Below are 18,318 nucleotides of genomic sequence, written 5' to 3' on the forward strand. Positions count from 1 at the left end.
ACAGAAAGGGGTGTGCACGGGATGTACAGGGGGGGTGCAGTGTGCACAGATTGGGGGGGTGCAGGGTGTACAGAAAGGGGTGTGCACAGGATGTACAAGGGGGGGGTGCAGTGTGCACAGATGGGGGGTGCACGGGATGTACAGGGGGGTGCAGTGTGCACAGATTGGGGGGTGCAGGGTGTACAGAAAGGGGTGTGCACGGGATGTACAGGGGGGGGGGGGGTGCAGTGTGCACAGATGGGGAGTATGCAGGATGTACAGAAAGGGGGGTGCAGTGTGCACAGAAAGGGGTGTGCACAGGATGTACAAGGGGGGGGGGGGGTGCAGTGTGCACAGATGGGGGGTGCACGGGATGTACAGGGGGGGTGCAGTGTGCACAGATTGGGGGGTGCAGGGTGTACAGAAAGGGGTGTGCACGGGATGTACAGGGGGGGGTGCAGTGTGCACAGATGGGGAGTATGCAGGATGTACAGAAAGGGGGGTGCAGTGTGCACAGATGGGGGGTGCAGGGTGTACACGGGATGTACAGAGGTGAGGGGGTGCAGGGTGCACAGAGGGTGTCATAGAAAGGTTCTCACCATCCGGGAACTCGCGGTCGCTGATGTGTTGCAGATGAGGCCCGGGCTCAGTCTCCCCGAGCTCCACTTCCACCTGGTACGGATCAGCCCGCTCTGTCACTCCACGAGCACGGCCGGGCTTAGGACTGGCGTCCGGAGACACACAACAGGTGACGGTATTTCCCATGGCAGCGGAGGTTGGGTACTCCGAGCAGCCGCACTCCCCTCCTTCCCCGCGGAGGCCTCTCCTTGTAGTGCAGGTCCGGTCACAGCGGAGTCATGAGGAGGCCGGCACCAAGGACAGGAACGGAAGGGTGTCTGTGGCGCTAGGACGGCCGGGCTGGACGCTGCATCCTCCTCGCCTCACCAGCCGGTCCCACGGGAGTCGAGGGCGGGAGCGAATCCGTGACGCAAAGCACACTCCTCTGCAAACGTCACCCCTTCCGTCCTCTCACCGGGGCAAGGCGCTCGGGTCACATTCAGCCAATGAACACCGTGCTGGGCGGAGACTGCATTGTGGAGACGGCTGTGAGTGGGGGGAGCCCGCTCAATAGGCGGTGGGAAAGCATCACATCCAATGCCAGACAGGGAGCGAGGCGTGAAAGTCTATCTGATCCAATCAACTGCAAGCTAGCTTGCCAAGCGCTTCCTGGGCGTGTACGAACCACAGCGAGGCTTGAAGCGCAGCATGTGTTAGTTTATTGCTTACAATCACAACTGAAATACTAGTAAGTATCACCACCGGGGCACCTATACAATGGAAATCATCGCTGTTTATTCGGGTGTTGTGAGGGTGGGTATTTACAAGTGTATGGGTGGTTTCTATGATCACGAGGAATGAGTTATGATCAAATTTAAAGTAAATCTAATTTGTTTTTTCGTTTTGGGTAGATCGGGGAAGAATTGGAACACCTGTCAGGTTTTTATTGCTGCTTGTGTCCCTGATTATTTATTAGATAAAAGGAGATCAATAGTGACAGCCTACGCTTTCATTGTATAACATCTGATTTCTTTTAAATGATTGTAAACTCTGTATAGCCACTTTTACCTACAGGTAGTCCTATACTAAGGCTTACCTGTCCGTGCTGGAAATATCTCCTACACCTGTGCGGTTTCGGAGATATTTACAATATACGCGTGCGCCATCACCTGCGCACACTTTAGAAAGGGCACGATCGTGCCTTTTCTAAAGGGATCGTGCCATGACTGGGCGGCTCCCATGCACATGCGACTCTGGCCGGTCACAGAGCCGGAGTCTGCGGCCCCCTGAAGGAAGAGGGGTAAAGATGGACGCTTCCAGCCAGCGGTGACATCGCAGGCTTCGTTTTCAGGTAAGTGACACATAATGGGCTACTATGCGATGCATACTAGCCCATTATGCTTTACCTTTGCAGGGAAGTAAAGAGGAAGTAAAACCCATCAGTGTTTACTTCCTCTTTAATCACTTCAATACCAGGCACTTGCGCACCTTCCTGCCCAGGCCAATTTTCAGCTTTCAGCGATGTTGCAATTTGAATGACAATTGCGCGGTCATGCTACACTGTACCCAAACAATTTTTTTATAATTTTGTTCCCAGAAATAGAGCTTTCTTTTGGTGGTATTTGATCACCTCTGCAATTTTTTTTTTTGCGCAACAAATAAAAAAAGATTGAAAATTAAAAAAATAAAAATAAGTTTTTCTTTTTTTCTGTTAATTGTTTTTGTAAATAAGTACTTTTTTCTTCTTCAATTACGGTCACTGATAGGCGGCGCTGGTAGGCGGCACTGATGGGTACTTATGGGTTGCACTGATAGGTGGCACAGGTGGGCACTGATAGGTGGGCATGGATGGGCACTGAGAGGTGGCACTGATAATACTGATGGAGGCATTGCTGTGCATCACTTGTTTTATATTGTTGACAGTCAGTGCCTATGTTGCCAGTCAATGCCCATTTGTGGGCACCGATTGGCATCTATTATGAATATTGTTTTCATATGTGGATGGCCATAGGGTACATACCTGGCCATCCACATGTTCCCCCCTTCCCTGGTGGTCCAGTGTGGGCATCCCCGGGGGGGGGGGGGGGCTCTGCGCTGATAAACAATCAGCGTATACCCCCTCTGTCAGGAGAGCCGCCGATCGGCTCTCCTCTACTCGCGTCTGTCAGACGCAAGTGAGGAAGAGCCGATCAATGGCTGTTCCTGTTTACATCGTGATCAGCCGTGATTGGTGTGTCAGACCCACGGGCGCGCGGCGGCTGTTATCCTGCTGGACGTCAATAGACGTCCAGTCAGGATAACAGAACCACTTCCCGGACGTCAATCTGCTATTGACCGGGCAGGAAGTGGTTAAAGAGGAGCTCCAGACCCCCAACAAAAATATGCACTGTCACTGTAATAATAACACTGACATGGAAGGGGTTAACATCAGGGGCGATCAAAGGGTTAAATGTGTTCCTAGGGAGTGCTTACTAACTGTGGGGGAGGTTCTTTTTCTACTGAAAGACATGGATCAGTATTTGTGCTTCACAGAAGCACAGGATCCATGTCTTCTGTACTCACAAAATGACAGTCTGCCTTGTTTACATAGGCAGACTGTCATTCTGTCAGAGTCCTGAATGATTGGTGGGACCCGCTGTGTAAAATCACAGCGGTAGCGGGCTGCCGCCGGCGTGCGCTCTCACCCAAAACTCGGAAGTGCAGAATCACGTCTGATTCTGCACAGAGCGACCGCCCTGAAGCAGTAAATCCGCTATGGGGCGGTGAACCGGTTAATGTAGTTTTAAGCCCTTACCTATACCCAGTAAAGTGACTGGCCTCAGGTGATACATAGATATGAAACAAATAATCCTACATAAGTTGTACCTCTTTATCTGCCGCCATCTCATCTCTACATCAATTCAAAGTGCTGAATTTTTAAAGCTTGTCTGAGAATTCAGAAAAAAGGGGACAGAGCGCTAAAGTCACACTGCAGAGCTCTGGGAGGAGAGCTCTGAGAGCTGATTGGAGGTGGGAGACACGCCCCCCTCTCCACACAGCACAAAGGCTGTCAATCAGCTGCAAGTCTCTTCCCATCACCATTTTTCTCTTGGTGTCAGGAAAACTTGTCAGACGTGATTCATACCGATAGCAGAGGAACAAAGCAGCAGACAGAAATTATACTTGAGATAAGTACACACTATAGAGGGATACTGTGTACTTTGTTCATATTTCATGTCTGAGGTTTACAACCACTTTAACCTCTTGCCGACCAGCCGCCGCAGTTGTACTCCGGCAAGATGGCTCGGCTGCTCGAATCACCTTGTGTGTATGTCGGTTCGTGCACAAGGTTCTGTTTGGCAAGCGTGTGAGCCAATCAACGGGTCTGGCGGAATCAATGTCTGCCAGTTGCCCCGCGATCGTTCCCCGCAGAGACAGAACGGGGATCTGCCCAAGTAAACAAGGCAGATCTCCGTTCTGACAGGGTATTACACTGAGATCTTGTCTTTCTGCTATGCAAGAAGACGGATCTCTGTTATCCCAGGCAGCCCATCCCCCATACTGTTAGTAAACACCCGCTAAAAATCAATGATCACCACCATTACTAGTAAAGAACAAGAATATTTTTTAACCACTTCCCGACGGCCGTACGAATATGTGCGGCCGCAGGGTGGTTCTAAATCTCTGACAGGACGCATATATGCGTCCTCCGCTCTTCCAGGCCACTAGAGGGCGCGCGTGCCCGCTGCATTCCTGAGGTACCGATGCGCGTGCCTGGCGGCCGCGATGTCCGCCAGGCACTCGCGATCGGCGGCTACAGGGACAAGACGTGGAGCTCTGTGTGTAAACACAGAGATCCACGTCCTGTCAGGGAGAGAGGAGACCGATCTGTGTCTCTTGTACATAGGGACACAGCATCGGTCACCTCCCCCAGTCACCCCCCTCCCCCCACAGTTAGAACACACCCAGGGAATACATTTAACCCCTTCCATGCCCCCCTAGTGTTAACCCCTTCACTGCCAGTCACATTTTTACAGTAATTAGTGCATTTTTATAGCACTGATCGCAGTATAAATGTGAATGGCGCCAAAAATGTGTCAAAAGTGTCCGATGTGTCCACCATAATGTCGCAATCCCAATAAAAATCGCAGATCGCCGCCATTACTAGTAAAAAAAAATAATAATACAAATTAATAATAATTCTGTCCCCTATTTTGTAAGCGCTATAACTTTTGCGCAAACCAGTCGCTTATTGCGATTTTTTTTTTTTTACCAAAAATATGTAGAAGAATACGTATCGGCCTAAACTGGGCTATTTATTATAGTAACAAGTAAAAAATATTGACTTTTTTTCAAACTTGTCGCTCTTTTTTTTGTTTATGGCGCAAAAAAAAAAAAAAACGCAGAGGTGATCAAATACCACCAAAAGAAAGCTCTATTTGTGGGGAAAAAAGGACGCCAATTTTGTTTGGGAGCCATGTCGCACGACCGCGCAATTGTCAGTTAAAGCGACGCAGTGCCAGAAGCAGAAATTTCACCTGGTCAGGAAGGGGTATACATGCCCAGTAAGGAAGTGGTTAAAAAGTCCATAAATCTATCGCATTGTTTGTAGCTATAACTTTTGCGCAAACCAATCAATATAAGCTTATTGGGATTTTTTTTTTTACCAAAAATATGTAGCAGAATACATATTGGCCTAAATTGATGAAGACATTGGATTTACCTTAGACCTTTAGAAATTAGATAAAGATACCCATTATTGGGTATGTTTTATATCAGAAAATGGAAAATATTGTTCCCCCCCCCCCCCCCCCCCCCCTCACCTTCTAGGACAGCTACTTGAGAGATGATTGGCTCCACCCTCTACAGGAAACACAAATCTGATACAGTTTAAAATGCCCCTCCCTTTCCTCTGACCTTCAGTTGTTTTGTGTTTCCAGACCCTCCAGGAGCACCGACAAGTTTTTTGTTTTCCTAGTTCTGGTAACTGTGGTTGGCGGACCCCCCTGCTCTGGCAACATCCAGTACTGGTTAGTCCTGGATGTGTTCAGTCCCCGTTTTTGGCCAGAAGGGTTCCCTGTTTTGGAGGCTCTTGCTCACCTGCAAGGATAAATGGCAACTTCCTTCAGGTTCTCCCCAGCTCTGCTGGTGGGAACCGTGTCTTCCTTGGCTTCACCGAGGTGTACCAAAATGGCGTCGGAGGACTTCCGGTGATGCGGCAAGTTGGCGCCGGAGCCAGAATTCACGTGACACATTTTCCGGTGCCGTGTTCATAAGGACCATAGCGCAGTACACTGAGGACATGCTGCCTGGGACAGCAGCCTATTCTCCTCGGCCAATCACCACTCACCAATGGAGCTTGAAGATAGGCCTGAGGAGAGAGCACCCGCTCGGATGGAACCAGCGGCATCTCTGGTTCCCATACTACCCCCAAGGTAAGCCCTTGTCTGTAATTATGCAGCAGGGGACCTTTCTTTGATATGGGCCTGCTTTTTTCGTATGGCTCTTGTTTCTGTTCTTTTTCTAGGACAGACACATGATAAAGAAATGCGGAAACTGTAGAGCCAGGCTGCCTAATAGATATAAAAAACTTTTTTGTGAAGATTGTTTTCCATCTAGGGCTAGTTCAGAGACTTCCTCATTTAAAGAGCTATTGTCTTCTATGAAGGAGGTGGTTGTCTCCTTCCGGTCTTTCAGTGACAGGGCAGCAGGTCTGGGACCTTCTTCCTCTGGTCCCAGGACTCAAGAACCTTCAGTTAGACCCATTCCTCGGTGATTCACACTATACCTCAGATCCGGAAGAAGGGGAGAACCCGAGCTCCTCATCTGATGGGGATTCTGCATCAGTGGGGGAGGCAGGTAACCCTGAGGCCCCGTACACACGACCGAACATGTCTGCTGAAACTGGTCCGCGGACCAGTTTCAGCAGACATGTTCGGTCGTGTGTATGGCCGACCGGACAGGTTTCCAGCGGACATTTGTCCAGCCGACCGTTTTGCAGCGGACAAATGTTTCTTAGCATGATAAGAAACATGTCCGCTGGAAGCCTGTCCGTCGGACATGTTCGGTCGTCTGTACAGACTCACCGTACATGTCCGATCGGCCGCCATCCCTCGCATGCGTCGAATCACTTTGACGCATGCGTGGAAGCATTGAACTTCCAGGGCCGTGTCATCGTCGCGACGACGGCGCGGCCTCGTCACCGCGTATCGTGTACGAGCGGATTTCTGTCTGATGGTGTGTACAACCATCAGACAGAAATCTCCGGGCGGACATGTCTGCTGAAAACGGTCCGGCGGACCGTTTTCAGCGGACAGTCCATCCGTCTGTACGAGGCCTAAGTTTCTTTTTCCAGCAGAGGAAATTGATGAGCTTTTGAAATCAATTTATATTTCTGAACAGATTGTGCAGGATAGATTGTATAGGGGACTTTAGGGGCGGAAGTCAAGGACTTTACCAGTTCATCAGTCACTTAAGGATATTATTCTGTCAGAATAGAAATATCCGGAAAGGAGGTTGTTCCAGTCTAAAGGGCACAAAAGAAGATTTATTTTTCAATCTGAAATTGAAGAAACTTTCTTTAAATGTCCTAAGCTAGATGCCCCTATGTCTCAGGTTTCTAAGAAGTCAGACCTGTCCTTTGAAGACTCGGGTCCTGAAAGAGCAAATGGATAGGAAGGCCGAGTCTTTGCTACGTAAGGCCTGGGAGGCCTCAGCTTTATCCTTGGGTCCAGTTGTAGCATCCACCTGTGTGGCTAGGAATTTAGATGTATGGGTTAAGCTTCTGGACGAGCTTCTTTTGTCTGACTCCCCCAAAGAGGAGATTAGGGAGTCCCACCCACTTATTGCTAAATCAGTAACCTTCTTGGCTGATGCAGCTGCATCCTTTGTGAAAGCTACAGCAAGGTCTTCTGCTCTTATTAATTCAGCCAGACTAGCAATCTGGCTTAAGTCTTGGGAGGGGGACCTGGTCTCCAAGAACAAGCTCTGCGGCATTCCCTTTTGAAGGCAAGCTCTTATTCAGTTCCTCCTTGGTGGAGGTCCTACCTGGTTCCTTTGAGAAAACGGTTCCCTTCTTCTCAAAAGAATAAGCCACATAATAAGAAGACTTTTCGTGGTTTCCAAAACAAAGACAATTTTGGAACCAACAGGCGAAGAAAAAGTGGTCTTTTAACAAAGATAAGCAAAAGAAGGGGCATCTCTCAAGTAGCTGTCCTGGAAGGTTCTTGGAAATACCGTTACAGGTAAGTCTGAGGCCTCGTACACATGACCTGATCTGTCAGTTGGGATTTATCAGCGGATCAGTTCCAGCAGACAAATCCGGTCGTGTGTACGGCCTAGCGGACATTTTTCGGCGGACATTTCTCCAGCCGACGGTTTTCAAGCGGATAAAAATTTCTTAGCATGCTAAGAAATCTATCCGCTGGAAATCTGTCCGTCGGACTGATCCGGTCGTCTGTACAGACTCACCGGATAAGTCCAAGCGATCCCCATCCCTCGCATGCGTCAAAGTGATTCAACGCATGCGTGGAAGTATTTACCTTCAAGGGTCAGGCACGTCGTCGCGGCGACGGCGTGGCACGTCACCGCGTATGTTTTCCGCTGGGATTTTGATCTGATGGTGTGTACAGCCCATCAGATCAAAATCGGGAGCAGTCTGGCGGACCGTTTCCAACGGATATCCTCTCGTGTGTACAGGGCCTTACAGGGTTTTTTTCTTTGTTCTAATCAATATTTCTTATTTTATTCATGGTTATTTTTGCACCCTGATAAAACTTCCCATAGTTTTTTGTAATTGCATCATTATTTTTTTTGGAGGAATCAAGGGTATAGCTTGAAATACATATAGTAATTTTGTTAGTATATCCATTTTCACTACATTAGTTCTACCTATTCATGAGTGGATTATTTTATCATATTTTTGAAATAATTTTATAGCTTCCTTTATTATTGAGGTAAAGTTTATTTATTGTAATTTATTCAAGTTAGTTGGGATATATATTCCCAAATACTTGATTGCCTCTTTTTGCCATTTAAAGGAAAAATCTTTTTGGAGAAGTATCTGAACTTTTTCTGTCAATGATATATTTAACATTATCGATTTATCGTAATTTACTTTAAAATGACTTAATTTTCCAAAGCGTTTAAATTCCTTTATTAAGTTTGGTATCGATATAATCGGATTAGTAACATATATTAGCAGGTCATCTCATCTGCATATAAAGCCTTTTTTTATCCATCAACCACAATGTAAATGTGAAAATCCTGTAGAGTTCCAGGGACTTGAAGCAAATCTCATACACCGCCAGCCACAAAAAAGTGCACCGCCACCACATACATTGCATGCTTACCAGATGGCAAGCTAGGGAAAGCTTGCAGCTAATTACCCAGCCAAGCCTTTATACGGGGGTAAATCAGGTATCGGCTCACAAGTGGATTCCTCACACAATGGGGGCAGGGCACCAGTCACAATCTTTAAAGATAAGGACTCCGTATTCTGATAATCATGGGCATGGACCAACCAGATCACTCAAAATGAAAAAGGCTCACCATAGTGTAAATACAACTAAAATTATTTATTTAAAAGTTAGTATTGCACTTACACAAGGAGCAGAATACAGAGCATATACGGCTGGCTATATGAACACCTGTCCTTTTCAGGATCTAGAACGCAATGACATCAGCACGTCGCTCCTCCCGATGCGTTGTCACAAGCTGAAGTCGTCCTGAGGCACAGGCGACGTACTGATTATATAACACACATCAAAAACCATGCCTCAATCTGAGTGTCAGGTGGAAAGTCCTAATCCTCCATATTGGAAGCTGGCAAACTGACCCATCTCACTAATTAACCTGGTAAAAAGTGATACAATAGGTCCCCAATCGCCAGAAAGGCTAATACCTGCTAACAAAATATGTATTACACATCCATTTGTTAAGGCTTGTCTAAAGTATAATCTTTTATTTTCAAGGCCCGAGGTGTAAAGACCAACCGGTTGAGTATCAAACTGAGTAGAGAATGTGTAGCTCTGGCAGCATCAAGCGCCGCGCTGAATGTGAAACTGACAAGTAACAGAGAGGAGGGAGAGAAGCTGTCAGCTTGATGTCAGGGGTGGGCGGGACTCAGCAGCTACATTACACCAGCCAATGGGATGGTATCTGGGCGGGCCGCTACGTGTATGTGGCCCGCCGTCTTTTTAAAGCAGCCCAATCATTGGCTGGTGTAATTTAGCTGCTGGATCCCGCCCACCCCCGACATCGAGCTGATAGCTCCTCTCGCTCTCCTCTCTGTTTCACACAGTTACAGTTACACTCGGCTTAGTGTGAAACCCATCAGTGCCACCGCCAACCAGTGCCGCCCGCCAGTGCCACCGCCAATCAGTGCCACCTGCCAGTGCCATCTGACCCAAAATAGTGCCATCTGTCAGTTCCAAACCAGTGCCACCTTCTAGTGCAAATACTGCTACATGTCAGTTCCAAACCAGTGCCATCTGTACTGAGGACATCAAGTGTGTGCTAGAGTGACAGGAGTAAGCAGGAAGGAGTGGAGTGGGTGAGGGTTTTTTTTTTTTTTAATCAGCCTAAAATATCGGCCACAAAAATCGGAATATATCGGCCATCGGCCGCCCCAATTTCTAAATATCGGCCGCCCCAATTTCTAAATATCGGCATCGGCCAGAGAAAAAAACGATATCGGCCTACCTCTAGTTAGGAATGTCATACTGTTTCTTTAGGCTATCAAAGGACTTCAGCTCTCCCTGTAAACAGATCTGTTCGGGATATTTAATGCACTTCGCCACCCAGACTTGTGGATCAGGTATGGAGCTAAAATCTGTCAGTCCCTGGTAAAACCATAAGGGAGTGTATGAGGAGATATACCCAGGTGGAGTAGGTCCTCCCTCCCGGGCCATCAACCAGGCTCTCAATACAGCTTTGATCGCTACTGTTATGAAATGAGGGGCAGCAGGGGTCCAGCACAGTATGTTTCATAAGGCCTCGTAAGAACCCAAGCAGCAGGCTTCCAAAACCACTGAGGCGCTAGATGTGTCTACCACCAGCCAGTTATAGGCATGTGTTGGCATGGCTGCTAAATATTTCTAAAGATATGGACAGGCCAGATCACCCTGATTCCAGGACCACTGTAATGTGACTAGTTTAAACTGGCTGCTGTGATCTTTAGAGGAAGGAGGTCAAACTAGAGTTAATAAGTTGAAAGTTTTTCTTAGGCATCCATACAGGGGAATGTCTGAGTACATGCAAAATAGTGGGCAATATTTTAATTTTAAAAAGATTGATCCATCCCACTAGGGAAAGAGGGAGCTTGGCCCAGGCCTTCTTTTTTTACATTATAGGTAATGAGCGAGATTCCGTAGCAGCTTAACTACTTCCCGCCCGGTCAATAGTCAATTGACGTCCGGGAAGTGGTTGTGAAATCCTGACTGGACGTCTATTGACGTCCTGCAGGATTTCATGCGGGTGCGCACCCGTGGAGGAGCGCGGCGATCGGTGATGCGGGGTGTCAGTCCAGCGGAGGCTCTTTACCACGTGATCAGCCGTGTCCAACCACGGCTGATCACGATGTAAACAGGAAGACCCATTGATCGGCTCTTTCTCACTCGTGTCTGACAGACGCGAGTAGAGGAGAGCCGATCGGCGGCTCTCCTGACAGGGGGGGTTCGCGCTGATTGTTTATCAGCGCAGCCCCCCCTTGGATGCCAACACTGGACCACCAGGGAGTGCCCCCTGGTGCTCTATAGAGCAAAAAAAAAACACAATCGATGCCAATCAGTGCCCACAAATGGGCACTGACTGGCAACATGGGCACTGGCTGAAATGATGCCCAGCAATGCCATCAGTACCACCCCTCAGTGTCCATCAGTACCACCTCTTAGTGACCATCTATGCCCAGTGCCCACCCATCAGTGCCGCCTATGAGTGCCCATCAGTGCCGCCTATGAATGCCCATCAGTGCAGCATACCAGCACCGCCTATCTGTGCCCATCAGAGCCACCTCATCGGTGCCCAAAATTGAAGAAGAAAACTTACATATTTACAAAAAAAAATAACAGAAAAAAATAAAAACATAAATTTTTTTTCAAAAATTTCGGTCTTTTTTAGTTGTTGCGCAAAAAATAAAAAATCGCAGAGGTGATCAAATACCACCAAAAGAAAGCTCTATTTGTGGGAACAAAATTATAAAAATTACATTTGGGTACAGTGTAGCATGACCGCGCAATTGTCATTCAAATTGCGACAGTGCTGAAAGCTGAAAATTGGCTTGGGCAGGAAGGTGCGTAAGTGCCTGGTATGGAAGTGGTTAAAGAACCACCAGGAATTTCGGTGGACAGATCTTGACACTGGGGCACATACAAGATGAAAGAATCCTGTGGATCTTGAACCAAATTAACCTGTTAGTGGCAGTTATTTAGATTGAAACAATTTAAAATAAACCTTAGATTTTTGCCAACGTTTTTTTTTATTGGAATGATTTCCAATAGGAAAAAGATACTGACAAATGCAAGAACACATTTTGGTAGTGTAAGGAAGGGTTAGAACTCCTAGGTCTGTCTTTGGATAAACCTTGTCTTGTGCCAACATTCTCTTTTTTCGCATCTAGCTGTAAGAGCCGGTTCACACTGCAGCGGCACGACTTCGGGGGCGACTCTGCAAGTCGTCCTGAAGACGACTTCAGAGGCGATTTGCAAAACGACTTCTGTATAGAAGTCAATGCAGGTCGCCCCGAGCCGCCCCCAAAGTCGTACAGGAACCCTTTTCTAAGTCGGAGCGACTTGCGTCACTCCTATTAGAACGGTTCCATTGCTTTCAATGGGATGCGACTCGTTAGGCGGCTGAGCCCCCTGACGTGTCGCCCCAGTGTGAACCGGGTCCTACTCTATTTGTTTATTTTAGTTTTTGTGGATAAGGAATTATTGTGTAGTTGTGAAGTGAGGCTTTTGCTATAGGGCTATATTTCATTATTTTGGAATTATATTTTGGAAGCTAATTTATCCAAATTATATTATTGCATGATAATTATTTTCTTTGGAAATTAATTTGTGTAGCCCTCTGTATTTGATCAATTTAGGCTCTGTGCCAAATGCAGTCAACTCCAGTCCTCAAGGCGCCCCAACAGGTCATGTTTTCATGCTCTCCATTTAATTTGCACAGGTAATTTGTTTAGTTTCACTGCCTTAGGCCCCTTTCACATTGAGGAGTTTTTCAGGCGGTACAGCACTAAAAATAGCGCTGCTATCGCGCCTGAAAAACTCCTTCACTGCAGACTCAATGTGAAAGCCCGAGGGCTTTCACACTGAGGCGATGCGCTGGCGGGAGACAAAAAAATCTCCTGTCAGCAGCATCTTTGGAGCGGTGAGAGGAGCGGCATGTATACATGCTCCTTCACCGCTCCTTCCCATTGAAAACAATGGGAAACCGCGGCAATACCGCCCGCAATGCGCCTCTATAGAGGCGCATTGCGGGCGGTATTAACTCTTTATCGGCCGCTAGCGGGGGGTTAATACCGCACCGCTAGCGGCTGATACCCGCGGCAATTCCGGCGGTATAGCGCCGCTATTTTTAGCGGCGTTATACCGCCACCGCAGCTCCCGCCCCAGTCTGAAAGGGGCCTTAGTAATTACTACAGCCGTTTAATCTGAAGGAAATCCTGAAAACATGACCTGTTGGGAAGCCTTGAGGACTGGAGTTGAGAAACACTGACCTAATGAATGGACCCTGAATATTAGGCTAACTTTTTAAAAATGTACAAATGCCTCAGAATAACGTGAGAACCAGATGCTTCTAAAGCTTTTGATTGTATTGAGTGGCTCTATTTTTTTTGGACCATGTTGGCTTTTTTTTTGTTTTGGGTCATTATTTATTTATTAAATGAGTTATAATTTCCACAATTAAAGGCAGTATTGAAGCCCAAACAAATATTAAATTGCAGCTTGCCAATTATGCTGTGTTTGTTTCCTTTGAGTTTTTTTTTCTTTTTTTTCCATGGTGATCTAGATGGCAGTCTGATATTTTTCAACTTATTTGCAAAGTGGCAGTTAGAGGTTACAATGCCCAGTATTTATTGATTTATATAAATTCTTTTAGCTAGATTCAGGTAGAGTTAGGTCGGCGTATCAGTAGATACGCCGACCTAACTCAGAATCTGCACCGACCTAAGTTTAAGTGTATTCTCAAACAGAGATACACTTAAACCTATCAAAGATACGACGGCTTGCGCCGTCCTATCTTAGGGTGCAATATTTAGGCTGGCCGCTAGGTGGCGCTTCCATTGCGGTCGGCGTAGAATATGTAGATCACTATTTACGAATGTACGCCCGGCCGACGCAGTACAGATACGCCGTTTACGTAACGCTTTATCAGGCCTAAAGTTATTCCATCAAATAGTTGGAATAGTAATGTTAAAGTATGGCCGAAAATTTTACGTCGTTTGCGTAAGTCGTCCGTGATTAGGGATTTACGTCCACGTCGAAATCAATAGGACCGTGCGGCGTACTTAGCCGCAATGCACACTGGGAAATGTAGGCGGAAAAAAAACGTCAATCACGTCAGGTCAAAGCATATTAACATAAAACACGCCCCCTCAGCCTATTTTGAATTAGGCGCGCTTGCGGGCACCGCATTTACGCTACGCCGCCGTAAGTTAGGAGGCAATTACTTTGAGAATACAGTACTTGCCTCTCTGACTTAAGGCGGCGTAGCGTAAATACAATACGCTACGCCGCCTTAAAGTTGCGGCAAACTACGTGAATCTAGCTATTTATCCCAAGAGGGAAAAAAAATGTTTTGCCGTAACTGCTTAAAAAGTTCTAACGTGCCTTGAAAAAGTATTCATACCCCTTTGAAATCTTTCACATTTTGTCATGTTACAACCAAAAACGTAAATGTATTTTGTTGGAATTTTGTGATAGACCAACACAAAGTGGCACATAATTGTGAAGTGGAAGGAAAATGATAAATGGTTTTCAAAGTTTTTTACAAATAAATATCTAAAAAGTGTGCCATGCATTTGTATTTAGCTCCCTTTACTCTGATACCCCTAACTAAAATCTAGTGGAACCATTTCCTTTCAGAAGTCACCTAATTAATAAATAGAGTCTACCTATGTGTAATTGAAGCTCGGTATAAATACAGCTGTTCTGTAAAGCCCTCCCTAAGAGAACCTTAGGGAACAAACAGCATCGTGAAGGCCAAGAAACACATCAGACAGGTCAGGGATGAAGTTGTGGAGAAGTTTAAAGCAGGGTTAGGTAATAAAAATATCTCAAGCTTTGAACATCTCGCAGAGCACTATTCAATCTGTCATTCGAAGATGGAAAGAGTATGACACAACTGCAAAACTACCAAGACCTGGCCGTCCAACCAAACTCACCGGGCAAAGATTAACCAGAGAAGCAGCCAAGAGGCCCATGGTAACTCTGGAGGAGCTACAGAGATCCACAGCTCAGGTGGGAGAATCCGTCCACATGACAACTTTTAGGCCTCATAGACACAACCGAGAATCTCATCAGGAAAAACCCGTCGTTTTCCCTGACGAGATTCTTGGCAAGAAACTGTTGCCATCTGAGTGTACAGACTTTTGTTTCAAAAGAACCGCGGTTCTCTTGAAAGGAAAGAACGCAGTGACATCATCGCGTACGACGAGCATGCGCTCGTCACATTCGATGCCATCGCCGCCATCTTGCTTCACCCTACCTATGCCGTGGAAGCTTCCGCACATGTGTCAGTCATTTCGAGCATGCGCGGGTTTCCACGGCGACAGGTAAGTATACACACTCTCGGGTTTCTCGTTGGGAAACAGGCTGACAAGAATCTCGACGAGAAAAAAGAGAGCAGGTTTCCAGGAAGAGTGTTTCCTGCAGAGAAAACCGGTCGTCTGTATGCTTACCTGAGTGTCGAAAAACCGCTCATGCTCGATAACACTTCAATGCATGTGCGGTAGCATACAAAGTTAGTGTGGGGTGTAGCAAGATGGCGGCGATGGAATTAAATGTGACGAGACGCCGGGTCGTCGTAGTCGATGACGTCAACGCGTTCTTGCCATTCAAAAGAACGGAGGTTCCTTTGAGTGGCCATCTGTCTGTATACACGGCTTTGCAAGGCAAGCTTGCTAGGAATCTCATCGGGAAAACCAACGTTTTTTTTCCTGATGGGATTCCCGGCCGTGTGTACAGGTCTTTAGAAAAAATAACTTTCCAATGGTGGACTTTGGTATTGGTAGGAGGTTTAGAGAGCCCAATAGGGCCTGAGGGTTACTAAATTTTGTAAATTTCTAGAATGATTTAAAAACAAGCTATTATAACTGTTTACAAGAATGCACCAGGTTACGAACTGAGTTAATAATTCAGCAAAATATAAATTGTGTGCTTGGAGATCAAACTAGCACAGTATTCACAGGTATAGTCCTTTGACATCTGGGATAAGGGCATTAATGATGAAATTATCCAGTTTGATACTGAGCCAATTCGTAACAAATCTGAAAAATTTGAGAGGGACAGGGAAGGTTATTTGAATAAATCGCAATAGGAATGGCACAAAATGTGCATGAGACTGGATTATACCCTTGAAGGGTTAAAACCAAAATGCCCTTACATTTTCCCGGTAGAATCAACTTTGACACTTAAAGGGGTGTTCCAGCCTTTTTTTAAGTTTATTAAAAGTCAGCAGCTACAAAAAGTGTAGCTGCTGGCTTTTAATAAACAGACACTTACCTGCTCCAGCGACACGCCGGCCGGGGCTCCGCTCCTCGCCGGCCGGCGTCTTCATTCCTAGTGTGGGCACCCGGCAGTGACAGCTTTCGGCTTCACGGCCGGGCACCCACTGCGCATGCGCGAGCGGCGCGGCACCGTCTGATTGGACAGGCGCTCGCCTACAGGGAGGGGCTGCAATAAGGATTAGATTAAGCTAATCGCCTTACCAGCCCCTCGGCGGAAGGAGGAAGTGGGACAGGAAGTCCCCTTCTCCTGAAGCCCCCACTCCCCCCCCCCCCCCAAAAAAAAATTACATGCCAAATGTGGCATGTAAGGGGGCGGGGACTGGCACACTGAGAGGGTAAACTAGCCCCAGGTTCATACACAGAGCGCACCATCATTTGTTGTTTTTCTTTTAGCCCACAGGAGGGCTTAACTCCCCTTATATCCACATTTTTGTGTATCACTAACACGCATTATAAGGGGACCTAATCCAAGTGGAGGTTTTTCTACATAAACCTACCACATACAGGCACCCGACACTTTTATTACGCACCTTACATCAGAGTGGTTGTTGGAGAAAATACAAGGACCCTAGTTAGAAACACAACCAAGCAGCGCCACTACCCTGCACACCCACTTCACTGCACTTTTAACCGGTCTCTCTTTGAGAAACCACCCAGGGGGCAGCAGCTCATCTACCCAGTCCTAGCGCGGAAGTTTATCCCTTCTTTCCCATATTTTAGTGATGATTTGCTTCTTCTACACCTATTTGCAATAATGATTCATATAAAGAAGTGACATTTGCTGTCTTTGCTACAAGAGGAGAGGGGGATATGTCCTTCACATACTCTGAGAGTTCCATCTATTGGCTGCAAATAGTAAATATATGAAAATATTCTTAGGGCAGTCTTTTATATTGAAAACTCATTTAGACAGGTGCTTTGTTTTGGCGTCTTCACCCACCCCGAGCCATTTGCAGACAGGTGAATGCAGATGTAGTGGCTGTACAAACAGCTCTATGTCAGAGCTTGACAGCTGTGCAGGTGCATCTGCATGGCCCCAAATGCACTCAGTCTGTGTTCGGAGCCATGCAGCTGCTTCTTGTGTCCGTGCAGTCACTGCGTCTGCAGGTTGCCTGCACTTACCTTGGGGCAGAAACAGACACCAAAACAAAGGCAGCCTGTAAGCGGTGACGGTGCCATTTTCCATCTGAAAGAGATTTTTTATATAAGTGCTAAATATACATACATTGTAAAAAAAATTTATACATACACAATTTTAGAGGTTTGTTTGAACACTTTAATATTTAACCACTTCCTGACGGCCGTACGACTATTGACGGCCGCAGGGTGGTTCTTTTTTTTTTTTTTTTTTTTTTTTTTTTTTTTTTTTTTTTTTGCCACTTCAGACTTCACCACAGCGAGAGACTTGTTCATGATTTTATTCATAATTCCGTCTCTACATCAGGTTTAGCATCATTTGTGGTACATTTCTTTTGCAAATTTTTATACTTGTTATTTTTATTTTATTTATTTGTTTATTTTTATATTTTCATTTTTTTTTTTTTTTTTTTTTTTTTTTTTTTTCACCGTTTAGAACTCACTCTTTTATAGTGAGTACGGAATTTTTAAAAGGTTTTATCTGCGTGACAAAGAAATACCCAGCACCCCATCTCCCCCCTCCCCAACTAAATCCCCCCTCCCCCCCCCCTCCCTTGACCATCCCACGACTCCACTGTAAGAATTCCTGATTCTCTGAGGCGCCGTCAATTGACTTCCGCCCCTTTGCTCGTTCCCCGCACGCGCGCGCAGCGGGGAACTGCTGTGCTGGCCGTGTCCCTTGGACACAGCCAATCACAGATCGCCGTGAACGGCCAATCGGAGTGGCCGTTTCCTAGGCGATCTATGCGGCCAATGAGACATGATCTCATATGTTTACATATGAGATAATTTCTCATTGCCGGCTCTCGCAGACAGCGTTGCTGTCAGGGGAGAGAGGAGACGGATCTGTGTCTCTTGTACATAGAGACACAGATCGGTCACCCCCCCCAGTCACCCCCCTTCCCCCACAGTTAGAACACTAATATTAGGGTACA

At 46.6% G+C, this 18,318-nt stretch overlaps 2 protein-coding genes across 3 annotated transcripts in view; one reads left to right on the top strand and one right to left on the bottom strand.

Annotated features, from left to right (window-relative positions):
• CCNYL1 (cyclin Y like 1) overlaps positions 1–1,058 on the bottom strand; it is a 79,648-nt gene extending 78,590 nt beyond the window's left edge. The window contains exon 1 of the mRNA XM_040357363.1: positions 579–1,058. Coding sequence (XP_040213297.1) covers positions 579–744 — 166 coding nt within the window. The 5' untranslated portion in view covers positions 745–1,058. The remainder of the gene's footprint in view (positions 1–578) is intronic.
• Positions 1,059–1,239: 181 nt separating this feature from the next.
• Positions 1,240–18,318, top strand: part of METTL21A (methyltransferase like 21A) — a 53,186-nt gene continuing 36,107 nt past the window's right edge. Inside the window, exon 1 of one of the 2 annotated variants that reach the window (XM_040357364.1) lies at positions 1,240–1,285. The gene's annotated coding sequence lies outside the window, so the exon portion shown is untranslated. Of the gene's footprint in view, positions 1,351–18,318 lie in introns of both variants that reach the window. The other variant, XM_040357365.1, reaches the window with a different exon arrangement.

Source organism: Rana temporaria, chromosome 6, assembly GCF_905171775.1.
Source record: "Rana temporaria chromosome 6, aRanTem1.1, whole genome shotgun sequence".
Classification (NCBI taxonomy): domain Eukaryota; kingdom Metazoa; phylum Chordata; class Amphibia; order Anura; family Ranidae; genus Rana; species Rana temporaria.